The sequence below is a fragment of the Cynocephalus volans genome, chromosome 2 (genome assembly GCF_027409185.1).
Source record: "Cynocephalus volans isolate mCynVol1 chromosome 2, mCynVol1.pri, whole genome shotgun sequence".
Lineage (NCBI taxonomy): Eukaryota > Metazoa > Chordata > Mammalia > Dermoptera > Cynocephalidae > Cynocephalus > Cynocephalus volans.
This window is the reverse complement of record NC_084461.1, coordinates 168,064,746-168,091,026: the sequence shown is the minus strand read 5'-3', so window position 1 is coordinate 168,091,026 and position 26,281 is coordinate 168,064,746. Positions and strand designations below refer to the sequence as shown.

The 26,281-nt window shown below is 49.8% G+C and overlaps 2 protein-coding genes across 4 annotated transcripts in view; one reads left to right on the top strand and one right to left on the bottom strand.

Moving 5' to 3' along the window:
- Nucleotides 1-19: 19 nt before the first annotated feature.
- On the bottom strand, nucleotides 20-9,709 carry CHRNA2 (cholinergic receptor nicotinic alpha 2 subunit). Its single transcript, XM_063086038.1, has 6 exons — nucleotides 9,637-9,709; nucleotides 8,072-8,223; nucleotides 7,624-7,668; nucleotides 5,044-5,153; nucleotides 1,253-2,258; nucleotides 20-145 (listed from the first exon to the last, which is right to left on the bottom strand). Exons 1-6 carry the CDS (start codon nucleotides 9,707-9,709, stop codon nucleotides 20-22), a joined length of 1,512 nt encoding a protein of 503 aa, XP_062942108.1.
- A 14,045-nt stretch (nucleotides 9,710-23,754) lies between these two features.
- The window catches only part of EPHX2 (epoxide hydrolase 2), a 51,511-nt gene continuing 48,984 nt past the window's right edge, over nucleotides 23,755-26,281 (top strand). For all 3 annotated transcript variants that reach the window (XM_063085852.1, XM_063085853.1, XM_063085851.1), the window contains exon 1: nucleotides 23,755-23,921. In XM_063085852.1, the coding sequence (XP_062941922.1) occupies nucleotides 23,821-23,921 (101 nt within the window). In that variant the 5' untranslated portion in view covers nucleotides 23,755-23,820. The remainder of the gene's footprint in view (nucleotides 23,922-26,281) is intronic.

The following is a 26,281-nucleotide window of genomic DNA, read 5'->3' as shown; positions in this document are numbered from 1 at the left end:
GGAGCCAGCACAGGGGATGTTAGATCATTCCAGCCAGGAATGGAGGGAGGAAGAGTCCGATGGTGCCCAGGAAGCAGATGATGATAAACAGCCAGAGGAAGATCCTGTCGATGACCATGGCGACATACTTCCAGTCCTCCTTCACCTGCAGGTGGAGACGGGCTCTCAGTGACAGAGGCCAGTGCCTCCCATGCACAGCCCCCTTAAGGATGGCCACTGAGGGCAGTGGTGACAGCTCCACTGAGACCTTGGGAAGGGAAAGCCAGTGCAGGAGGGGGTGGGTGTGGGGGGAGAAACAGGGTTATCGCAAGGTTCAACAACCTCCCCTCATGATTCCTGTCTTATCCTGCACCTTCCACAAGGCCCGGGGCCTTCCCATGTGCACTCAGGTCCAGATAAAGGAGGCTGGAGGAACACAGGAGGCCCACCTGGGGGCACACCCCTGCGATGATGTAAATGCAACACCCAGCAGTTACAATGTGGTGGGAGCTCTGCCATCCCCACGTGCCTCCAACCACCTGCAGGACCAGACAGAGGGACGTGGGTGAGGGTAGGGGTGGCCCAGAGCACGTTGGGGATAGGGCAGGGGCTTTGTGGAATTTAGGTTCACAGCCCAGGCAGGGGGCTCTGGACACCTAGCTGCTCCCCGATTAGATACTGATTAATTTTCTTATCTCCTCAACAAAGCCACCCAGTAACAAGCTCCCAGACTTTCATCCTTCACTATGTTGATAAGAATAATTTTGTGACGTAGGGCAGGGACCTGCTCACCTAACACTTCTGGGCATCTGCAGTAAGGACAGGGGAGGAACCCACCTGGTACAACCAGAGCCCATGAACAAGGAGGACTCCAAGACAAAAGAGGAAGGCCCAGGACACACCGGGCTCATCTATTTGGTCCCTCCTGAAATATTCCCTCCGCCTCCCCCCTCCCACCACCTATGGAGTAACGGTGAGAAGTGGCTGGCCTGGGGATGGCTGGGAAGTTCAGCCTCTGAGACCCTCCATCTCCGGCTCGCCCTCCCCCAGTTAGGCCTGTTCTGGGCACTCTTGACATCCAAGGCGTGTATTCTGCCACCTGCTAAACAAATGTCTAAGAGCTGCCAGCTAGACATTCTGGGCCGTGACTGAGGGACAAAGATCTCCGAGGGAGGGGACTACATTGGCCTGAGCTCACAGCCTGGGGTGAGATGGTTCCCTGATGAGCTGGCGAGTCACCCAGGGAGGGGCCCCTCACCCATTCCCAACGCACCGAGGAGTCAGCATCCTCAGACCGCAGATGATCAGCAATATAGTGCACGCCCTCCAGCGCCTTCTGCATGTGGGGCGACAGCAGGACCTCCCTCTCCTGCCACACAGCCTCCACCTTGGGAGCCGAGGCCCTGGGATGCAGGCTGCAGTGGCCGTAGGGCACACCCACACAGGAGGCTGGACACCCTGCACACACCCACGTGTCCTCGGCCGCCTCCCTCTCCTCTGCATCCACTCTGGTCTCCAGCCAGTGATAAGAAGGGACGAGCTTCAGGCCCGGGGGGTCGCGGGGCTGCACAGGGGCTGGGGGCCGGCTCATCAGAAGCCACCGGGGCAGGCAGCCCAGGAGGAGCCCCCGCACCCAGGCGGGCATGGTGTGTGTGCGCGGGGAGCGGTGGTGCACGTTGAGCACAAAGACGGTGACGACGATGGAGAGTGTGACGAAGATCATGGTGAAGAGCAGGTACTCGCCGATGAGCGGGATGACCAGGGAGGTGGACGGGATGATCTCGGTGATGAGCAGCAGGAAGACGGTGAGCGACAGCAGCACCGAGATGCACAGTGTGATCTTCTCGCCGCAGTCCGAGGGCAGGTGGAAGACCAGGACGGTGAGGCAGGAGATGAGCAGGCAGGGGATGAGGAGGTTGATGGTGTAGAAGAGCGGCAGCCGCCGGATGACGAAGGCGAAGGTGATGTCGGGGTAGATCTCGGCGCAGCAGTCGTACTTCTTGGAGTTGTAGGTGCCTGTGGCAGTGACGATGGCCCACTCGCCGCTCTCCCAGTAGTCCTTCAGGTCCACCGTCCGCTCCATCGGCTCCAGGTCGATCTTGGCCTTGTCGTAGGTCCAGGAGCCAAACTTCATCTTGCAGTTCTGCTGGTCGAAGGGGAAGAATGTGACGTCGATACTGCAGGAGCTCTTGTAGATGGCCGGGGGCACCCAGTGCACAGTGCCCGTGAAGAAGAGGTGGGCCTTGGTCATGTGGGTCACTGCAAACTCCCCATCTGCACTGCGGAGAGGAGAGGAGCTGGGGGGCCCTGCACACACGCCTGCCTAAGCGAGGCTGCTGCAGCGGGGACCCCAAGAAGGAAATGAGACCTGCCAGAGATGTCGGTCTTACGCATGTGAGTCTCCCCCAGCACACAGACATCCATAGCTACCTGAGTTGTCTTTTCCAATACCATCATTTTAATTACAAAAGTAGGAATTTTGAAAAATAGTAGCCAGAATTTTTTAAATGACTATTAACATTTTGATGTCATATATATCTCATATATATTTGACTGTCATAAAAATCATATATATATAAAACAGTGTTGCATATTTGAAATCATGGGATACACATAACTTGATTACTTGTTTTCATTCATTTGATAATTTACAGTGATTATTTATGAGTATATTTTTCTTTGCTAGCAGATGGTGACTCAGCCTGTCAGATGGGGACCGTGTCCTTTCCACCTGGGATCTTTTGTTCATTGCTCAGAAGAGGCCTAACATCTTTGCTGGCAGAGAGACCTCCCCGGATGCATCCATTTAACATGCATTTTCAAGTCAGCTTCCTGCACTAGGGCATCTACCTGAGCTGTGGGGGAAGAGACGCCTGCCTTTAAGGCACCGTGAGGAAACGAGGTGCAGTCAGGAACGACAACATGTAAAGGAGGCCATTTGGCAGCAACACTATGAGGTTGTTCCTAGTGCTCCCAAGACCACTGAAGGGAACTCCCTTCTGGCTCCCAGAAGGTCATTGTGAAGGTTGCCTACCATCGGATTTGGCCGAGGGATGGGTGGAGAGTGTGGGGTCCCGCAGGAGCAAGGGACAAGTGGGGAACGGCAAAGCTCATGGGATGCACTGGGCTGGGGGTGCGAGTGGGGGGGCTGTGGGAGATGAGGCTGGCGGCATAGTGGGACTAGGCATCCAAGGACCCACAAGGACTCTAGGGATACTGGAACAGTGGTGGCCAGTCAGGCAGCGCTTCCTGAGTTCCTGATTCCTGTGCTCTAGTCTTCAACCTATGGTCCCCCCACTCCCCCAATTCCCATGGTCAACCAGAAACCCTGGGGAATCAGAAGAATACATGAAAGAGAGGGACTTTTTTCCCCCATGGAGTAGTTCCAGGGTAGAGACATAGGCAGGCTGGAAACAGGAACTTTGAAAAAGAGTAAGAAACATGCTGGACAGAAGTTTATATTTTTTTAAAAAAGGCATTTTGGTCATCACACACCATCACCACTAGATGGCAACATGCGCCTGATTAGGGGGAAGGAACAATGTAATTTCCTGGTTAACTTTCCTGTTAACCCGGAGTCTGGGTGGAGGGGACTCTTCTTCAAATGACTGCAAAAGTTTGGTTTGGACTTTCATTTATCAGAAGAATTTCTTGTAATAATCAAAGGTCACTGGCTAAAGCCTTGCTGGCAGTCCTAAAACTCAAAGTCCTATCAGATGCCAGGCTTTGCCAGATGTGCCCAAAGCAGGAGCTGGAAGGACCCTACGTGCCTGCTCCTGGCACAGACGCATCACGCACCTTTCGCACCTGCAGTGTGAGACCTGCCAGGTAACCACGTGATGAGTGTGGGTTCACCGGGATGGCTTAGGTGAAGGGGTGTGGGGCCTGCCCAGAACTGGAGAGAGGAAGGAATCAATGCTACTGCCCTCTGACTTACCTGGAGACATAAAATCCAAAAGTGGATCTTTTCTGCCTTTATTTTATTTTTTAAAAATTGCATTTCTAAAGTACGATCAAATGAATTGGGAAATGCTGGGCTAGATGGGTTTCTTTGCTGCAGAACTTTTAACAACATTTAAAATGCTATTGTGCTGTGACACTTTCCAAAGGACTTGGGAAGGGGTTATGACATACAATGTTATCCATAAGTATTTGACCACGGAACCCTTTTTCATACCTATTCCATATCTCCAGGAAGTAGTGCTCCTTAAAGCTCCCTTGTAAAAACATTTTTAGATAAAAATAACAGCAAACATCTTTTAATCTTAATTTCTGAAGGAAGAATTATCTGATTCCAAACACACAAATGGATTTCTAATTATAGATTTCTAATTCTTCTATAAAAAAATTATTTAATTTTGGGCTGGCCCCGTGGCTCACTTGGGAGAGTGCGGCGCTGGTAGCGCCGAGGCCACGGGTTCGGATCCTATACAGGGATGGCCGGTGCGCTCACTGGCTGAGCATGGTGTGGATCACACCGGGCTGGGGGTTGCAATCCTTTTACCAGTCAAAAAAAAAATTATTTAATTTTATTTTACTGATATATTTTCAATTTTTTAACTTATTTTTGTCCACTGGGGCTCTCTTTAGACTCCCTTGCCTTCTGTTAGCTTCTAGTCATTATGCTCAAAGATTGGTCCTTTTTGGTCTTTCAGACAAGACAATTATAAAATAACATGATTAAAACACACACACACACACACACACACACACACATACTGAATGAGTTTGTCCCCTCAGAAGGTGTTGTCCAGTATGCAGCTTACCTGTTCCAACAATACTGCCACCCTTCAAAACTCCAACCCATAGGCGTTGTCTTCAGAGCCTACACCACGTTTCTCAAAGAATACTCAGTATTGGCCAATCTTTGCCCCACTATCACAGTGCCAGGCACTGAATAAGTGCCAGTAGGTACTCAATAAATGTAGGCATATGAGTGAGAGAACAAAATGAAAACAATCAAGAGAAAAGGGGAGGAGGACTTTTAGGAAAGCGTTTGAGAGGGAGGCAGGGAAGCTAGACACCCGGGAGTGCCCTCCCAAGTCCACTTAACCTGCTTCCTACTTGTTGTAGAGGACAATGTCGGGGATCCAGATCATCTCCGTGGGGACACGAAGGGAGGTGATGTGGCCAAAATCGTCTGGATTCCAGCGCAGCTTGTAGTCGTTCCACTCCTGTGTGTGGGGAGGGGGTGGTGTCACCGGCTGCCTGGGCAGGGGGCTCCAGGCGCACCTAGGGTGGCCTGGGGACCCCTTGAGGCTGAGCACCCGGAGCCCCCACCCAGCCCCACAGGATAGGAAGGGCTGTGATGCCAGGAGAGCAATCCAACCTAGGGATCAGGAGTCCAGCCGGAGATAACCAACCTTCTCACTTTGCCTGACTTTAGTAGCCAATGTCCTGGGTACATCAAGATGATCGGTCACCCTAGTCCTGCCTCTAGTCCCCATTCTGCCACTCCTCACTGGGCTACCTCATTCATCTGTAGTAAGGACATTTTTTAGGGCGTCACAGTTTACAGTGTGTTTTTACACCCTCTGTCTGGGAAGAGCCTCCCTGGAGAGCAGGTCAAGGAATGCTGAGTGGCTGGAAATATTTCCCCACTTAACAGACAAGGGATCTAGGGACACATTTTTACCAAGAGAAGTTAAAAAAAAAAAAAAAAACCTTGCCGGGGTATAGGAGAGACAGCAGTGTTAACCCGGGACCTTAAAACTGTTCTCCCAAGAACCAGCCCTCAGGGGTCCCTGTAGGGAGGGGTGCTCTGGGCCCACCCCCGCTTCCACCAGTGCAGGTCCAAGTGAATCTCTCCTCAATCCCGAAATTGGGTTCTTAGTTTTTCTCTAGTCCACCTATCAGATTTTCAGGTTCACCCAACATTTGGAGTACCTACACCAAGCTGGGGTAACCGTCTCCAGCATATGGCAGTAGGTTGTATTATGCCCATTTTACAGATGAGGAAAGTGAGGCTCAAGAGGTTAAGTAGCTTGGCCAGTATCTCAGGCTCAGCAGGGCCTGACTCCCACCCGGTGCTCCTTCCTCTCCTCCCCATCCCAGCTCCTGAAGCCAAGGTGACCTCCAAGGAGGACAGCTGTGGCAACCCAGGTTCTACCTCCCAACATCCCACATGACAGTGTGGCCCTCCAAGTCCCTGATTGCTCTGGCCCTCAGTGGGCAAATCCATAACGATGAGCAGAGTGACCCCCAGCAGCTCCAGGGTGAATAGCGTCAGAGGGTCTGCTCACAGTCTCCAGCCTAAGCGTCTAATTTGAAAAACAGAACAGCTGGCATACAAGCCTAACAACACCTAAGGCCCAGAGAGGCAGGACTCACACATGCAGGGGGTCTTCAAGAAGTTCATGGGAAGATGCATATTATCTTTTCATTATATTTTTTCCATGAACTTTTTGGAGCACCCTCACATGGGCACTGAGAGAGAGCAGGGCACCTGTTCAAAGGACTCACGGTAGTGACATCAATCACAGTTCTGACTGTCATGGTTTTCTGCATGCTGGTCTTTGAGTCGGGGGACGGTCAGTACCACTGGGGCACCGGGAGGAAGTAGGCAGAGGGTCAGCTCCTCTCATACTCTCCCCACCCCCACTTCTAGGCCTGGGGAAGGGCTGGGTGGGGCGTGATGGGGTAAGGACAGGGAGGGAATATATTTAGACTGTAATAAGGGCTGTGTCCCCATCTGCCCCTGAGACTGGCACATCAAAGAGGGCCACGCATTGTTGGGCTCTCCTCCCGTGGAAAGGTGGGTCTGTGGCCCCTCCCATGAACCTTGCTGGGCTCTGTGACTCCCTTGACCAACAGAATACGGCAGGATTGATATGTAAGAGACCTGCAGCTTCCACTCTCTGGCTCTTGGCACCTTACTCTGGGATCCCTGAGCCATCAGGTGAGAAGTCTGACACCCCTCCTGGAGAAGCCCTGAGAGTGCCTAGAGAGGGCAAGGGGACCATCAGGGCCCAGCCTTCCAGAACCTTCCAGAGACTTCCATAGCCTTCCAGACATCCCTGCTGAGGGACAGACATGTGAGTGAAGCCATCTTGGTACCTCTAGAATAGACTAGCCAGTGCCCAAATACCAAGTACCCTAGGAGTCATCACGCAAAGCAGAAGAAACCACCCAAGCTCCTGGCCATAAAACCCTGAGCTATAGTAAGCGGGTTGTTGCCTTTAGCCGGTAGGTTTGGGGGTAGCTTGTCAGGCCACACAGACACTGAACATTCAGCGTTCTCCCACAGAAGGAGCCTGGGCTTCAGAGTTGGGCACGGCCAGGCTCCCCTTTTCCAACCTCGCTGCTGTCTGTTTCTCACTTCCGTCAGCTGTAAATGGGCAGAATGGAGCCTCCCCTGGGGCACTGGTGGGGATCTACAGAGCTGACCTGCAAAATCCTCAGCTAGCAGAGACGTTTGAAATGCCTGTTCCTGGGGAAGGGCGCACTCTGCTCTGGTGGGTGACATTCTCAGGCATGAGACTCAAGCCTGGCCACCCAAGAGCACAGTCCCTTATGAGAAGCAGTCCACAGTGCGCTGGCTGAGGGAACATCCCAAGGGACAACTGTTTGGTAAACTGTGAATACGAAATCTTGCTGTTCCTTGGCCCCTTGTCAGTGAGCACGTCGTGGAGTGTCCCGCCTCACCTGCTTCAGCCACACGTTGGTGGTCATCATTTGGTTCTTCTCGTCCTGGCCAGCAGTGGGACAGAAAGCAATTCGTGTGGCAGCCCCAGCCCCAGAAAACAAGGGGGAGTGGGACGGGATGTTTCAGGCCTCCGCTCACAGGAGGAACCCCAAGCCCACCCACCACTCCCTCCTGACACTGCCCTCTTTACCCAGACCCCTCAGGGTCACACGGGCCACTCGGGACCTCTGCACCTGTATCTACAAAACCCACTGCTACTGGCCAGTGCCCTCCTGAGAGGGGTCCAGGGCTGAGCAAGGGGAGGTAGATGTAACAGCCCTGAACGACGCTGTGCCTGAGCTGGGCGGGGGCGGGAGGGCTGGAGCAGGGCCCAGGGGGAGGACCCTGGGAACGAGGAGTTGGGCTGGGGACTGAGTGGACGGGGGAAGGGTGGAGGGACAGACACACCACATCGATGAGCTGGGCGATGGACAGCCCGAAGCGCACGATCACCACATCCGAGGTGTTGGGCACGGGCCGCGCCCAGCGGTTATAGTCCCCAAAGAGGTGTTTGAAGAGGCGGCCCTCGGCTTCGGCGTGGGAGCCTGGCTGTGCTGACACTGCGGGACAGGAAGAGAAGAGCAGGGTCTCCCGGAGTCCATGGAGGTGGGCACTTGGCTCCCTTCTCCACCTCCCACCTGATCAGAGCCAGTCAGCCTTGCTGAGTCTCGGTTTGCTCACCTGTAAAATGGGTGCTAACGTAGAACCTATCTCAAAACGCTATTGAGGATTAAATAGAATAATGTCCATCAGAGCTTGGCACAGTGTGGAGCACGCCACCCCGTGAGAGCTCAAGCAGTGTCAGCTGCTTTGTGGTACTAGATGAGAGCTGCAAACAGTGCTGCTGACGGGGCAGAGCAGGGGGGTGCACAGACCCAGACCTACAGACAGGATTCAGCCCTGAGCTGAGAAGCCCCGAGGGGAAAAGACACGTGGGGAGACTTCCGTGTAGGAGGATGTGGGGGAGACTGGCTGCTGGGGAGTGGCTCTTGTTCCCACCCACTTGTCAGATGAACCACTAATGCTAACCGGGAAATCCTCTGCCACTTCGGTGATCTCTCCTATTTTTTCCTTAAACCTTTGCCACTTCTTATCAGCTGGGCAAAGTGTCGCAAAGTATCAATCGTGTCTGTTTTCCCGTGTTCTGCACACAGCCTCCCACTTCAGGGCTCTGCTTCCCGAGCAAGGCAAGAAAGACTGCTCCCAAATCCAGAAAAGCCTGTCAGCACCGTCTGGGACAGGAAGCACAGCAGGGTGTCTGCCTGCTCTAGTGAGTGCCTGCTGTGTCCCAGATGCCGGCCACAAACTTTCCTCCCATCCTCGTAATAGCCCCAGGAGGCCCACAGCGCTATTCCAGTTGTGTGGATGGGGACACTGAAGCTTGGGGTCGCTCAAGGTGACACAGCTGCTGTCGTCAGAGCTGTGATGCCCCTGTACCTTCTGATGGAGTTTGGATGTGTTGTCCCCTCCAAAACTCATGTGGAAATTCGATCCCCAATGTGGCAGTGTTGGAAACTGAGTCATGGGGGCAGATCCCTCATGAATGGATTAATGCTCTCCCTGGGGGAGGCGGGGTAGTGATTGAGTTCGCCTCCATTAGTTCCCACGAGAACTTGTTGTTTATAGGACCCTGGCACCTCCTCTCTCTCTCTCTTGCTTCCTCTCGCCATGTGATCTGCTTCTACCCGCTGGCTGCCTGCCACTTTCCACCATGAGTAGAAGCAGCCTGAGGCCCATGCCAGATGCAGCCGTCCCAGAATCGTAAGCCAAATATCTTTCCTTTATAAGTTACCCAGTCTCAGGTAATTCCGTTATAGCAGCACAAAATGGACTAAAACACCTTCTCCCCGCAGAAGCAGCCACCTGTCAATGCCCTCTAAAGTCCCCTCTAGCCTTGACATATGCAATGAGTCTGCCTGCGGGGGATTGTCCATAAGCGTGTCAGCTTACGGCTGCGAAGTGACACTACTCACCTGCTGGGATCAGAAGAAGCCACCACAGGCCGAGCTTTGTCAAGGACGGGAGCGCCGGATGAGAGGGGCCCATGGCTTTGGAGGGGGTTCTGGCTCTCTGGACATCAGAAGGAGGGCAGACCAGGGCTTGGCTGTGGGTCGAACCTTGGACCGCTTCCCCAGCAGGACCTTAGGGAGCTGGCCTGGCAGGGCTGCCACTGGATTCTTGAGCAGATGGCTTCCGTGGCCTCCCAGGAGATGACGGCTCCTGGGCTCCCCCTGGCTTACTTTAGACACCAGCCCCTTCCTCCAGAGTCAGCCCCCTGCTATGACAAGCCCTGACCCTCTGGACAGAGGAGGGTGCAGGGAGGGACTGCAGTCCCCATGCTCTGGCCTCAGTGTTTCATCTGTAAAATGGGGATAATTGCACCACAAAGGTGATCAACAAAGGAATAAGGACACTGTTCACAGTAGCCAAAGGTTGAGAACGACCCAAACGTCCATCCACTGATAAGTGGACGAACCAAAGGTGGTCTGCTGTTCAACGGCATGAGTCAGCCATGGATGGAGGGAGTACGGGGCACGTGCTACAACATGGATGAACCTTATGCAAACATCATGCAAACTAAGAGACACACATTGTATGACTCCATTTATATGGAATATCCAAAACAGGTAAATCCATAGAGACAGAATGCAGGCCAGTGGATGCAGGGGCAGGGGCGGCGGGGTGGCGGGGGATGGGGAGCAGCTGCTCAGGGATCACTGGGCTTCGTTTTGGGGTGACGAAGAAGTCCTGGAACTACATAGGGGTGATGTTTGCACAATTCTGTGAATATACTAAAATCCACCAAAGTGTACATTTTAAAAGGGTGAATTTTATAGTATGAGAATTATATCTCAAAAAAGCTGTTGTTAAGAAATAAACATCTTCCGGATTAATAAGAAATAGGCAACTCTCCTTAGACTGTAGGAACGATGATATGTGCAAGGACAGGGAAAGCTGATGACAAAAGCATTCTGGCGGGGAGGACACCGATGTCACAGATGGGGGTGACATGTGCAAATGTTTCATAAGTGGGGAGGGTTGGGGAAAAGCAGTATTTAAAGTATTATTTTACATTGTATGTGATTTAAAACTTGTGTGTCATTAGAAATTCCATATTCAATATTACCTTAAAGGGAATACACATTCAAATTAGCTTTTTTTTCTTACCAGCCCTCTTTATGGGGAGAGCAGGGGCACCTCACGTTCGGGAACACACTGGCCTCCAGAGATGACAATCACTCTCAGTACAGGTTGCAGACACAGGACTTCCTTTTGGTATGAGGAGAATGTTCTGGAGCTAGATAGTGGTGATGGTTGTACAACATTTGAATGTACTAAATGCCACTGATTGAAACTTATATGTTATGTGTACTTTAACCACAATTAAAAAAAAAAAAAAAGAATATGGGTCAAGATGTTTTAAAAACATAAACTACCAAGTCCATGAGGGAGTTAGAGTTATCATTAATGGAGTCATGAAACCACTTCTACCTGGTCATCTCACCCGCAGGCCACCCCAGCCCAGCCTCTCTGCAGTGATTCCAGACATCATTGATCCTCCACCTCTCCTGGAACCCGTCACTCCAACCTATCCTGCCCTCCTGGCAGAACAGAAATGGGCTGGAGTTTGCAAATGTGGTTTTGAGTCCCCACCCTACCGCTGAGTGGTGGTGAGCCTCAGGCTGGGCCCTCAATCCCACTGGCATTCTGTCTCATCTGTAAGAGTAGGATCAGTAGTCCCTGCCCTGCCTACCCCCCAGGGCAGTGGCCATGCGAATGGGATCATACCTAGCAAAGCTCCTGAGGGCTGCAGAGGGCAGTGTCAGGGAGCAGGCTGCCGTATGGCTGTCAGAGCCCCAGACCGAGTTTGTGCCAACTGGGGGAAGGGAGGATGTGGGAGGGATTCAATGTGAATGCCAATGTGTCGAAATTTCTGGGATATATTTATACTGTTATTAAAACAGGATAAATATGTCCCAGAAACAGGTTTTAATAACCAAGGTCAAAAGTTGGGGAGGAAGGGAGAGGGGGTGGTTGGGGAGAGGGTAGGTGGGGGAGACATGGAATAATTGCAATTTGAGGTGGGGGGCATGCTGGTAGTATTGATCTGATCACTACATCTTGGGCACGGGTGCTGACGGTCAGCTCTGTGCCCCATGAATATGTATAATCAATAGAAATTTTAAAAAGAAAAATAAATAGGAAGAGAAGTAAGAAGAAAAAAAAAGTTTGGATCCCCATACCTGCCAGCCATCAAAAAAGAAAGAAAAAACGAGCTGGCTGCTTAGCTCAGCTGGTTAGAGCACAGCCTTGTAACACCGAGGCTATGGGTTCGGATCCCGTACCAGCCAGCTGCCAAAAAAAAAATAAAAGCAGGGGCTGGTTGGTCAGCTCAGCTGGTGAGAGCAGAGTTATACCCCCAAGGTTAAGGGTTCGGATCCCTGCACTGGCCAGCATCTGGACCCTCTGGAAAAATGTGCACAGGAGATGCAATGACTCTAGGGGCAATATTCCTGCAAGATGACCCAAATTTGCATCCCTTATAATTAGGCCACTCTGATAATTTTATTAATTTGTCACTGGAAACCAAAGGAGAAATTGTTCCAGGTAATTGACAGTAATTACAGTAACCTCCCACCTCTCATCTGAAGGGTGTTAAAAGAGAAAGAGCTGTAGATTGTGATTCTCTAAGTGTCTGGATTGGCAGGTTTGGGGGAGCGGATGGCAGTGGGGTGACATCCCTGTTTGTAAGGTGGAGGGGTACATGGAGAAGCCCGTGCAAAAATCACTGCATGTAAAAAGCGCTCAGACGTCAACATCCCCACTGGGCTTGTGTCACTGCTGATGAAGCCAGTGTCCTGTCCACCCCACTCCACCCCTCCTGCACTTGCTGCAGCTTCTCTCACCTGCCCACATCCTGGTTCCATCAAAATCAAGGTAATTCGGGCTGGCTTCCCTGCCCATCTTCCTACCGCAGCTGGTTTTCAACCTCTTATCCCCTAGGCCATATTTTACTCTTCACCAGCACCATCTTCTCCTAAAATCCTGCTCAGATCCCTCCAGCCCCTCTCTGCAATCCAGAAGTCCCCCCCCCCAAGCACGAGAGTCCCAGCTCTTTCACAGCTGTCAACACCATACCCCCAAGAAGTCCCTCAATGGGAGGAAATGGTACTGTTTCTTCTTTCAAATAATATCACTGGAGAAGCTTAAGGCACAGTGAGCCTATTTCTAGCTCTGATACCTGTGCTGCTCAGCAACTGGACACATCCCGGAACCTTCACATCTCAAGGCTGGGAGGAACCTTGAAGGTCATCTGGAATACCACCCCGGCAGAGTAGAAATCTTCTCCACAGATCCCAGCCTTGGAACAGCCCAGACAGGAAGAACCTGCTACCTTCCAAAGCAGTAAATACCACTGGTGTCTGTGAGTCTTTATTAATGCATATAGAATATTTACTGAATGCATAAATAAATGAACAAAAGAAGAAATAGGAGTAATAAAGCCATAGGAGCAGATTCAGTAGAGTAAAACTGATCCTCCTGAGACTGAGTTGCCACACCAGCCCAGCCCCAGCGGGGACAACCAGGAGACTAAAATTTTTCTAGGAGCAGGTGACTTCAGCATCCAGACATGACCCCCTCCTAAGTACCCAGAACCTGCTAGTATCCCTTTGACCGACACCCACTGTCTCCCCACATGCACAACACCCCCAACATAAGCCTTGGGGGCACCTTTCTTACCAGTGGTCACAGAAGAAGACAGGCATTCACAGCATGCAGATGGCTTGGAGATTCTGGGCAGCTGTCAAAAGTCCCCCCAGAAACAGAGTGGCAGGTGCAGAATAGAGCTCGGTCACTTCATTTCATGGTCAAATAGATGCTGAAGTCTGAGGGTCAGGATACACTATGTGGAGAGGAGGAGTCCTCACTGAGAGGGTCAGGCTGGCTTCCTGGGGACAGCTGGACAAGTTCTGCAGAGAGGTCAGTTTTCCTGCGGCTGCCCAGCTCTGGCAGCCGGAGAAGGCTTCACGCAGGTGCTGGGAGCAGGGCCCCCTGGAGAGCCCAGCACGAAGGATTCTGCAGGTAAAACCCAAGCGCGACCCCAGGAGGCTGCTGGCTTAGCAGGCACACAGGCTCATGCTCCCCTCTCTCTTTCACACACACACTTACACACGGGCACATGCACTCGCACCCTCTCTGGAGGGGAGGAGGAGGAGCCTGTGACTATCCAGTCTGTGTCCAGCGAGGACAGATGCAGATCTGCTTTCCTGCTGTCCAGTTATGAGGATGTTTTACTCTTTGCTCGGAAGGACTCTGCTCCAGGACCACTCCCTGGGCCACCTGAGCTCACCCCACACCTGGGGCTCCCATGTGTCCTGGGTCTATTGATAGAACAGTATAGTTTTCATAAAATAGGACCAAGGACAGGGACAGAGCCACCGGTCAGCCAACCTGCAGCTCTCTCCTTCTCCTCCCCTATAGCGACCCCTCTGCCCCAGCCAGACGCCTGCAGGATGTCCAGCTCACTCGTGCTGCTTTCTGGTTTGGCTGCTTGTCTGTCACCTCCTCAGCCTCTTTGCAGGTGACCTTGCCTTCTGTTTTCCAGAGAAGCAAGGTCATCATCCTCCAAATCCATACACTGACCCCTAGCCTCCTTTTATCTAGTATTCATCCAGGAATCCTGCTCCCCGTCCTGTGCATGGCGAAACTTGGCCCCTGCAATCTTGAAGGCATCTCCGTCTACGCAACAGCCCAGGCTTTCTCGTACCTTCCCTTCTCGTTCTCCACTTGTTCCCTCCCCCAGCCCCTAAAGAAGCTCATGTCCCCTCCTAAAAACACCCTGGCTTCTGTTCTCCATCAAACTACTTGCTATCTCTCCTCCCTTAGTTTGTTAAAGGCAAAAGCCCTAAACACGGAGCACCAGGGTTTGATTCCTGGCTCTACCCTTTAACAGCTGTGTGTCCTTGGACAGGTCTCCTAAGCATTCTGTGCCTCAGTTTCCCCACAGGTAGAAGGAGGATGTAAACAATGGTTCCTACTTCACAGGCCTGTGATGAGGAGTAAAGGAATTAGTATAAATAAGGCACTTGGAACAATGGAACGGTGCACGACACACATATATGCACATGTGCATTTATACATACATTACATTTACCCATGTGTGCATGATTGCTAGTATCATCTTTTAAGAAAATTAAAAGAAATAAAATACAATTGTAAAACACCCATATTCCCAATATCCGTAATTAACAAATGTTAATACTTCATCATATTTACATATAAGTTAGAGGCACACATTCTCCATCTGGAGACTGAAAGACAGAAGGAAGGAAGGAAGGGAGGGAGGAAGGGAGGGAGAGAGGGAAAGAAAGGATAACACAAATTGTATCAATTGGAATACTTGGTTACAAGCAATAAAAAAAACCTATGATCAGTTTAATCAGAAAATGATTTTATTAAAGAACGATGTAGTTCATGCACTTAGAAAGCAAGAGACCTACTCAGAGGACAAGTGAGGACAGGGGAGCCTCGGCCCTGGCCAGCCCCATCCGGCCCCAGCCAGCCCCAGCCAGCCCCCATTGGCCTGGCGGGCCCTGCTGCTGCAGAGCTGGATGCAAAGCCCAGACAGGCACTGGCGCTGCTGTCCCTGGAAACCAGCCATTCCTGCGGTGCCACCATGACTGCCACAGCTAATTCTCCTCTTTCCCTGCTTCTTTGTGTCACCAGTTCTCGAGACAAAGGTCAGGATGGATGCATCTGATTAACCATGGGCTCATGAACCAGATGCAAGTAAGGCTGAGGATGCACGAACCTAGTGTTTTGAGCTTCTATGTGGAAGGTGGAAGGTGGCTCTACCGCCTTCAAGGAGGGGAGAGGGGACATTCTAAAAATATTTGAAAAGAGTCTAAATGCTAGGAAGCTCTCTAAACTTTAGCTCATTGGCTCCTAACATCAATGTACACCCAACTTTCCGTAATCACACTTTGAAAAAACATGTTTACACCTAATTGTTCTAAAATTTGCACCCAGAATTTGTTTTAATCAGAGATGGTGAGACGCACGGACACAGACATGACAGTCACTAAGGAAGAAGTGTATATGCACAGATCCCTAGAAGCAGGAGGCATGACACCCCACGCAGGGCCACAGAGGGGAAGTCAGTAGGTGGAGGGGGCCCAAGAGACAGCATGGCCCAGGGCTTGACTGGAGTTTCCATGGGGAAGGCGAGGTGGGGTGGGGTGGACAGCTTAAGTTAGACAGCGTGAACAACTTTGGTGGCCCTGGGCCCTAAGGGTGGTCTCCATTGTCCAGTCCCTGGCTCTGGGGATATAAGGCAGGGCAATGTTCATTCTCGCTCTAGTCCTGATGCAAAGTCCTCTGAAATTCTGTTTTCTATGGAGTCAATCATAAAGCTCAGCAAAAACACATTGCATAGAAAGTAACGAGGTGGGCAGAAAATAAAATTGATTAAGAAAGTAAGGAAGAAAATACGGGCAGGGACAGTCCTCCGTGGAGTAAAATGTCATTAGGTTGGAGTTGATCTATGTAGCTTCCCTTCCACTCATTCTCCAGAATAAGCATCTATTCTACTAAAGCCAAAATGCTATCCCCTTTATCATGGAAGGGCTTCAACATAAACCACTTGCCACCAGCTGAATGACTGGAGCCTCTGGGCTCTGACAGCACTTCTGGAGCTCAGGGTTTGTCACTGCTGCTGCGAAGATGGGCATCTGGCGGCAGCAGCAGTAAAAGCAACACCGGGACCAGCATTTGTAACCGGGTCACTTAATTACTTTTGCAATGACCCACTGACATTCCACAAGACCCATCCTCCTTAGGTGGAGTTGGGAGGTAATCAGAATTCCACTCCACGTCGTTCCAGCCCCTGATGGTAGTTGTGATGCCTGTGATTCCCCACACACATGGTATTGATTTTATTTGACTTGTTAGGAAGGAGAAACTACAGAGTTTCCTCTTGGTTCTTCCTTCCGCAGACCAGAGATGACAATGTGCCACGTACTGAGAAGTTTCCCCAACTCTGGTCTCAGCATCCACGGTCCAAACCACTTCTCACAGCCCCCTGTAGTCGGTGCACATCTCAAGGCCTTGGGAAAGGAGGTATCTCATGAGCCCTTTCATATTAAGATGAAGGTGAACAGGTTGTACATAAAAAAAAATCCATTTCAACATTTCTGTTCTTCCAAGTCTTTCATTATATTGCACTCATTTCTGGTATCTCATCTTTAATTTGCATGATCTACCAATTGAGCAAGCTGGTAGTTCCACCCTCAGCCGTGCAAACTTGTAGACTAAACCAAAATTTCTAGAAAGCACACCCCCATCAGTGAGCCAAGCCCTACTTCAACTTTCTGTCCTTGGTCTATGCACACTCACCAGATTGCAGGCATAAATGAGCAGAATCATGCAGATCTGAGGTGTTTGTGGCTCCTCCCAGGTTGGTCCTTGTAACATGCCTGCTGGGGCATGTGGGGACCAGACTCCAACTCAAGTCTAGAGGCAGGAAGGTGGAGAATGGGGCATGAGGACAGTGCTCCTCTGTGCATGGTGTGGCCTTCAGGCAAGGTTGTTGCAGGATTTACAGCTAAGGCAGGTCAAAGTCCATCAGACAGAGAAAGAGAAACATCTCTCATTGACAAGGGAGGCTGTGTGCGTTGTCACAGGAAGATTCCCAGTCTCAGAGTCTCATTTCTCTCCTGTCAGTGCTGTGAATTAAACTGATCCAATAATAGGACAAATTACGGGATTAAACTATGAGCTGGATTTTAGCAGTTGATCTGGGCAGTTATCAGTTTGTCACTTCTCATCTCCAAATGCACCTTCCATACGTTCATTAAGCATCTCTCCCTTAAAGTTTGCACAGTGTTCAGCCTTCACAGTAGAGAACACTGGAGGGAAACTGGGGAGGAATGAGAAAGGGGTTTCTTACGGTTTCTGGTGCAGGCAGGGGAGGGGCAGCATGCAGCCTCCACCCAGCAGTCATGATTGTGCAGCCCTTCTGACATGGAGACCAGAGCCCCACACGGCCTGCACGTAGCTGACCATGACCAGAGGTCACACACGAGGAAGGCCACATTCAGGGAAGAGAAGACAGGTCGAGATCGTCACAAAAGTGGTTGTGGATCAGGAAGAGGAGCAGTCCCAGAATCAGCTTCTTATTTAGAGGTCAGAAAAAGGAAACCAAACAGGAGTAGCCAGTGGGAGAGGCAGTAACCCAGCAAGGGCAAGCCCAGACTCCAGGGATGCACAACTGGTAGGTCAGGTCCCAGGAGAATTTAGCAATGTAGAGGTTTTTTGTGATGCTGGAGTCTTAGTCCATTTTCTGTTGCTTATAACAAAATACCTGTAAATGGGTAATTTATAAAGAAAAGAAATTTATTTCTCATAGTTTTGGAAGCTGGGAAGGCCAATGTTGAGGAAACACATCTGGAAAGGGTCTTCTTGCTGGTGGGACTCTGCAGAGTCCCGAGGCGGCACAGGACGCCACATGGGGAGGGGGCAAGAGTGTCCTAACGTGCTCACTTACCCTCCTTTATAAAGGCACCAGAGCCCTTCCTGACATAACACACTCGTCCACTAACCCATTAATCTGTGAGTGGATTAATCCATTCATGAGGGCGGAGATAATCACCTCCTAAGGCCCCACCTCTCAATAGTGCCACACTGGGCATTAAGTGTTAATATGAGTTTGGGGGGCACATTCAAACTATAATAGTTGGCAAGACCATTTTCAGGGACTGGCTAAAGATAAAAGCATGATTCAAATGAGTTCAAAACTAAACAGGCCAAGAGGGCTTAGAGACAATGAATATAAGCAATTATTTTATAGACTTTTACTTTAAAAAAGAGAAATGAGATGGTCACTGGAGGGAAATGTGGGCTCAATAGGTCTACTGTTTTTTTAACGGGTGAAGTTACAGACCGTTGGCATGCAAATGGGTACTCAGTAGAGGAGATAGCCCACGACATGGGAGATGCAGGGACTGTCCTTGTGCCCATGAGGGTCCTGAATCTACTGCCACCGTGGAAGAGAAGATGTAGCCTTGGAGAGCAACAGGAGTGACTAATCACTGTGGCAGGAGAGAAAGTGGCAAGAAAACGGGCACAGGATCAGGTACGGGTCAATGGAGGGCTGGGGTTAGTGCAAGTTTTCTGACTGCTCCAGTTTTCTCAGTGACGTGGGAAGCACAGACATTGGCTGAGCGTAAGATGGGGGAGAGAGTTGTGGAGACTTGAGGAGAGAAAGGAACGTGGTGCCGTCTTCCAGGAGATTAGGAGAGAGGCAAGATTGGGGAAGACTGGTAGGGCGGGTGCTCTGGTACAGGCTGGTGATGCGAGATTAACGTTGTGGGTCATCAGGAGGATCTGGGAGCAGCCACGGGGATCAAGGAGGACATGTACCCACCCCCTGCCTGTGATATTTGGGAGAAGTGGAGAAAACAGCTGACTACTCGTTCCTCAGGGGAGAGCCAGGTGTCAGGCAGAGCAAGAGGGAAGAGATTAGAAAAGAGGTTGAGGAAAGGGTGGATTTTGCTGATGATGAACCTGAAGTCCCAGAAGTCATGGTGTGTTCCAGAAGCTTCCAGAAGGTACAGTGAGTTCCAGAAGCTTCCAGAAGGTACAGTGAGTTCCAGAAGGCACAGTGTGTTCCAGAAGGCTCCAGAAGGCACAGTGAGTTCCAGAAAGTTCCAGAAGGTACGGTAGAAGGTTCTTGGGGTTTGGTGAGGAGTGAGAAGTGCCTTCATTGCTGACTTAAGCAGAGAATATATTTAATGACAGGAAATCACAAGGGCATTTGGGAACTTGTAGAACCACGCTTGAAAAACAAGTAGGAGCAACAAGGGCATTTGGGAACTTGGAGAACCGCGCTTGAAAAACAAGTAGGAGCAAGGGCCACTGCCAAGATCCAGACTTGGGAGGACACCACTGCTGCAACTGACTTCCAAGGGCATGGGGCCTGCACCATCTCTGCCAGCCAGGCCTCCTGGCTGCTGCTGTAGCCCCTGAGACTGCCCACCAAGACCCTTCTCTCTGTCCCTGCTTCCCTCCCCAGCTCTGGGCTGGTGCATCTGACTTCCCAGCCCAGCTCCCAGGCCTGCACCCAGCTTCCTGGCAGGCAGGGAAAGTGAGCACACGGCCTTTTCAGATTCTACCGTCCAAGGATAGAATCCTTCTTCCAAGATCTGTAAGGTAGGTATGTCTTATAGGGTTCTTGTCTACAGCCACAGAACTTCTCAGTCATATAAGCAGAAAAGGTACCTATCACAGGATATCTCAGGGAAGACAAGAGAAGCAGTTTTGGAACCCACAGCCAAGAACAATGCAATGACAACAGACAACACCAAGGTATAATTTTAACAAAGCCACCACTGTGCCACCCTGTGGGCACCAAGGACACTGAGGACTAGAGTGAGGAAGCTATCTCAGCCTTCCCAGAGAAACTAGATGCTGCTACTTCTGCCATCAGTGAAAGAAAGTTCCAGCTCACACAGCTGTTGCTTCAGGTTGCCTGTTCCCATCCCCAAATCTCAGGCAATTATGCCCAGTTGGCAGAGCCCATGTCACGTGACCAGTAGTAAGGAGCTGGGAAGTGGGGTGTTTGTGGCTTCCACCATGAGAAGATAGGACTCGAGGTGTGAGGACTGTCAGAATAGAGAGAAGGTGTCAAAAGGTGCTGTGTGTCCCTGGATGACAGAGTCCACTGCAGGGCAGAATTTTCCACGTGTAGGAAGAGGTTATAGATGCTGGGCAGCTGGAAAAATGACAAATGAGAAAAATGACCAGCAACCACCGAAATAGTCCCAGTCTCATCCCTCTCATTGCCCCAGAAGCAACTAGCTACTGCTCAGATTCGATTAAGACAGAAGATCCTTAGTGGCCCCTATTTTGTTCATTTTATTTATCAGTTAATACCAAGTGCCTAGAACAGTGCCTGGCACATAGAGGTTCTTAATAAATATTTCTTTAATGAATTAAAGAAATTTGTTTGCTGGCACAAAAAAACAAAAACAAAAAACCAAACCAAAACAAAAGCTTCAAGCGGAATGTAGAAACTGCCAGAGGCAACTTTAATTTGAGCTGATTCAAACCTCCAGCAGAAAGAAGCAGCCACCTAAACTCCTCTCAATCCCTACGAGTTAAACAGAGTTTTTAAAATAGGGCTGGGAAGCCAAGGCCTAGCAGGAGGTGGGGAAGGGGTGCAGGTGGCCAAAATAAAAACTAATGAGATCACTGTAAACTGATTGCAAATTTAGAGATTGACATGAATTTCACTACTACATTAGCCATGTTTTACGATTTCATGCCTAAATCAAATTTCATAAATGTTAAAATGCCTATAGGGATTAGGATTTACATTTCAAAAAGATATCCAGTTCCCATAGCCCAGCTGAGTGAGCTCTTATTGTCTGTCCCTTGGGTCGCAGAAAACACAGAGGAAGCGTGACCTATGAGAAAGAACAGAGAATGGTAAAATGCAATTGAGACCTTTAATCTTTGCCTAAGCAACTCAGCCAGGAAGTTCTGCAACTCACAAGGTATAATAAAATATTCCAGACCAGTGCTATTTACTAGTTAACTGCTCCTGAATAAACAAAAGGTCTGTATGATAGTTTCATAGCTTCCTCTTGACCAAAGATGATTCACATCTGAAAGTGGATTGTCCTATTTCTAAGCTTCTTACTTTCCTTCTCAAAAGGAGGATTTATGAAATCCAGTTCCACAGGCGCATCCTTCCTCTTTGCTTTGTTACTTTTACAAACGTATTCATGTATTCATAAACAATACTGTACCAGTCAAAATTCAGATACAGGCAACAGAAATCACTATGGCTATTTTAAATCAAAAGAGAAGAAAGGAATTTCATATGGGAGATTAGGAGCCTATAAAGACTTAGAAAGGAATGAGGAGTGAGCTCCAAGCTGGGTCTTTAAGAAAGACTCCCAGAAAACAACATCATTGAACTAGAAACTGAAAGTCTGCTGCAACCAGTTGGCCACTGCTGGGACTGAGTTCAAGAACACACAGCTTCGCTGGGAGCCAGGGATCAGGAAGCGACTGACTCCCACGTCTTTGGACTGAGAACCAGGTCAATGGCATGCCACTTAGTAAGATGAGGACATACTAGGAGGAATAGACTAGGAGGTGGGAAAGCAAGAGTTCTGTTTAGTGACAATAAATTCTAGATACCTATTAGACATTCAAGAGAAGATGTTCAATGACAAGTTGGATATGCAAGTTTGCAGCCCAAAGGAAAGTCTAAATAGGGGATTCAAGTTTAAGAGGTTTCATACTGTATAAGTCAGGCTGCGAATTGTTGCAGTTTTTTCAGCAGCTAGCAGGTTCAGAATGCAAATTTGTGACCTAGCAATTTGTTATAAGGCTGTGCTCTAACCAACTGAGTAACCGGCCTGTTTTATTTTCTTTAACTCAGTTTTACCTTTGAGATTACCAACTTCTTGAGAAACTGCTTTACTGTATTCCTTTCTTCCCCAATCTTTCAGTCTTCAAACCTGGGGCAACCTAGGTTCTACCTCCAAAAGCTCCACTGAATGTGAACCACAACGGATCACCTCATGTCTGTTCAGCTCTTTTTGCAGCATTTGAGATTGTTGACTACTTCCTGCTTCTTAGGAGTGAATCTCAGAAAACACTAAAAACTGACCCAGGCAGGATCCTAAAAGAGGAGGAAGCAAGAGTAAACTCATTTCTCATTGATCAGATCGATGATGGCTAGATCCAAAGAATGCTGTAGATCTCTTGATTTCAGTAAGGTATCTGACAACTTCTCACATTATTGTAGCTAAACGGTGGAGAATATCTTGAATAAATTGAAAGATGACACATTCAAGAGTGAGGTCTCCATAGTCTGTGTCCTGAGCCATGCTCCTAGGAAGTTGGAACATTAGACCAAAAGCACGTTTTAAAATTTGTGGAGCTATACTACAGAGTCATGAGGACTCCAGCAACACCTACACAAGCACAGCTCAAGGAATCCCTTCTAGACGAAGCTTTACTTTTTCCAGAACCATCAATGAGCCAATAGTGTGGGCATTGATGATTCACAATAAACCTTGCAAATTTTTAGACCGCATTATTACAAGTAGAACGTACAAAGCGGAAATGATAGCCCACATTTATTTCTTTCAAGCCTCATTCCTCAAAAGACTGGGATCGAAGTATTCTGGGTTGGCACACCAGACCAGGAGCATTATATTTTATTCTAGAAACGCATTTTGCCTTAGCAAAGAAGAGCCTGCCTGGAGGAACTGAGGGATCTGTAAACATATGTACCGAAGATGTAGAAAAGTCTGCATAGCTGTTTGTTGACTGGATATGACAACCAAAATGAAAATAGAAGATGCAAATATTGAATGAAAAAGCGTTTCTCTCTCTCTCTCTGTCCCTCTCTCTCAAGGGTCTGGCTCCTGCTCGGGCCTCCTTCTCTCCAGCCTGCCCAGGAGCGGTGAAAGCCCGGCGAGTTCGCGTTCAGTGGCCAGCGGGTCCCGGGAGCCTCGCGGTCTGGGTCTGCCTCTTTAAGCCCCTTCTGCGGGAGCATGGAGAAGCGGGGACTTTGGACTTTCATTTGAGGCGACGGAAATCTTTACATCCAGAGGTGTGATTCTGGCCTCGGGTTACAAGCCGACAGGCGGTGAAGATAGAGGCGGGCCGCTGGGGCCGGTCGCGACAGGGGCGGGGCCGGCACAGGGGGCGGAGCGGGGCCGACATCAGGACAGGGGGAGTGGCCGGCGCTGTGAGCGGGGCCAGAACGGGGGGGGGCCTGGGCGGGGCCTGGATCAGGACAGGGGGCGGGGCCGGGATGGTGAGAGGGGCCAGATCAGGAGGCGGAGCGGGGCCTGGGAGGGGCGGGGATCAGGGCAGGGGGCGGGGCCAGAACAGGAGGAGGGGAGGGGCCGGGATCAGAACAGAAGGCGGGGTCGGAGCAGGGAGCGAGGCTAGATCAGGAGGCGGAGCGGGGCTGGGGCTGGGCGGGGATCGAGTTGGGAGGTCCCAACCGGACACGACCGGGGCGGAGCCAGAACGGGGGGCGGGGCCGGACTCCAGCCTAAATGACACCTCACCCAGGCTGGCGCGCCGCCTTCCAGGGCTGTGTCCCGGCGGGAGGTGCGTCGGTCGCCATGCCGCTGCGCGCGGTGGTGTTCGACCTGGACGGAGTGCTGGCGGTGCCCTCGGCCGCCCGCGCCCTCGGCCGCACCGAGGAGGCCCTGGCGCTGCCCAGGTAAGGGGCCCGGCGCCGCTGTCCGCGCTCGGTCCGGGCCGCAGGGGGCGGGACCCCTGCCCAGAAGTGGCCTGTCTGGACTCGCAGCCCGGGCTTCAGATTGCTTTAGTGCGAGAGCCCTGGGAAGGTTAAAACCATTACCTAGCCTTAAAATACCAGTGTATGTAACTAGATCCATTTCCTTTCTAAATGCTTATTAAACTTTGCTAAAGACTCCAAAACCGCCGTCTATGTTGAAAGCTTTTCCGAAGTGAAGGGAATTACTTACTGAGCTATCATTGCCCACTTACTTCTGTCTAATGGAACGTGTCTTAAAGACTTGGGCCGAGAGTTAGACGAGAACTAAGTGCTGTCCAATGTGTATGTTGCAGGGTGTCGTGCGCAGACCCTTATTGGTAACGAGACAAAATTATTGATGTTCGAATCCCACGGTTTATTGATCACACATATCACACATAACACACTTTCACTTTTAATTAAATTACTCTATATCCTAGCCTACTTTTAACTTAAACTAAATGATCCCTTAAGGGCACACTGCCCACAACTCCTATTTTTCTATCCTGTTAGGAACTGGTCAGGGGTCTTACGTCTCTGGCACGAGGTCCTTTCCTGACTCACATCCACCAGGAACTGGATACATTTGATAGGGTGTAATTGATCATCCTTGAGAGCATGGCTTGAGAGCTGGGTACACCTAGGTCCCTTCTAGTGTGGCAGAGGCAGCGCTCAAAGGTCCTTAACCCTCACGGGCTAAAGATCCTGTAGGTTCCAACCAGACTGGCTTCCACCCCTGTGTAAGAGTAGTACACCAAAAAGTGTCAATTCCAATCTGTTTCCATCCACTAGACCAAGGGTCCGAGCAGCTGGCCAGCAACATGCCACAGCTGACAGATGCAGCAACTTGGGGCTTCTACCTCTGTTTCTTTATAGTTTGTTTGAGGTCTGACCTGGGCTGGTTATCTCCTTTTCGTGGCCCCAGGACCAGATGGTGATATCTCAAAAGGGTGGAATCTGGCAGGGTATGTCTTTATCTCATAACCTGAGTGGTGTTCTGCTTTGACTGCCAGGTCCATTATGTCATCAGAGATGAAAGTCCCTTGACCAAAGTTCCTCCATGTTCTCCAGCTAACTAAATCTATTTCTGCTATAAAACAAACAGAAACTAGTAAAATATCACACAATTTGTTCTCCCAATACAGGGTTACTTATTATAATAGCAAACTACAGAAACAGCCCAAAGCCTAATCACTGAAAAGTGGTAAACTAGGACACATCCACCAATACATGTGATGTCAGGATAAGATGTCAGTGACATCAGAAAATATCTTATAATATGTGGGGGGGGAAATGTAAAATTATTTATACAACATGTTTTCAACTGGGTAAAAAAGCCACATGACGAAAAATGTCTGGAAGAAATATACCAAAATATACTATGAATGATTTTCTTTATTTTTTTCCTTTTTTTATATCTTCCAACTTTTTAATTTACAGATATGTATTATTTCTATAATCAGAACGAAGGGAAGCATATTTATTTAAAAAGTTAAAACAGACAGAAAGATCACCCTGGCAACACCCACGGAAGATAAAGGAGCAAATTCTAAATTACTTACAAGAACTAGAAGCAGAGCAGAAACTTTGCACTCTGAGAGTTCTGTCCAATCTAAGGAGTTCTAGAATTCTTATGATACCCAGGCCAACAGGGCTTTTTAACCTTAGTACTCTATAAATCCCAAAAGCCTAGTATCTGCAAGCATGCCAAGCTAAACCGGGGGCTCAGATCTAGACCAACCCTTACTTTTACAGATGTGGAAACTGAGGCTTAGCGAGGGGATTGACTTGCTCCAGATCATGCAATAGTCAGCCATAAGGCGGCTCTGGAACCCATTTTTCTGCCTCCCAGTCTAGGATTCTTTCCTCTCTGGTTAGTGATGACTTTCCACCTCCCTTGTCTGTTGTTCTGAGAAATATATCAGTGTGTCCAGGCAGAGTAAGTATATCAATAGCTGAGCAAAAAAATAAGCTGGCTGAAAGTCCACAACCAAAATACTCACACTCCAGCTAATTCGGATTTGACAGAGAAATACATGTGAAAATGGAAAGCCACATGTGATCCCTGCTTGCCTGATTCTAGTCATTTGCTGTAAGGAGAACTGTGAAAGGAATAATGAGCTCATTTCCAGAAAGTACTTTTTTTTTTTTTTTTTTTTTTTTTTGTCTTTTTTGTAACTGGTACTCAGCCAGTGAGCACACCGGCCTATATAGGATCCAAACCCGCATCGCTGTGCTCCCAGCACTGCACCCTCCTGAGTGCGCCACACGGTCGGCCCTCCAGAAAGTACTTTTTAACCGTA

Coding starts and splice junctions, on each gene's coding strand:
- CHRNA2 (XM_063086038.1), bottom strand. CDS start 9,709: ATGGGCCCCTCTCATCCGGCGCTCCCGTCCTTGACAAAGCTCGGCCTG. Junction 5,154..7,623: donor CCAACGTGTGGCTGAAGCAG/GTGAGGCGGGAC, acceptor CCCCACACACAG/GAGTGGAACGACTACAAGCT. Junction 2,259..5,043: donor GACATTGTCCTCTACAACAA/GTAGGAAGCAGG, acceptor TCCTCTCCGCAG/TGCAGATGGGGAGTTTGCAG.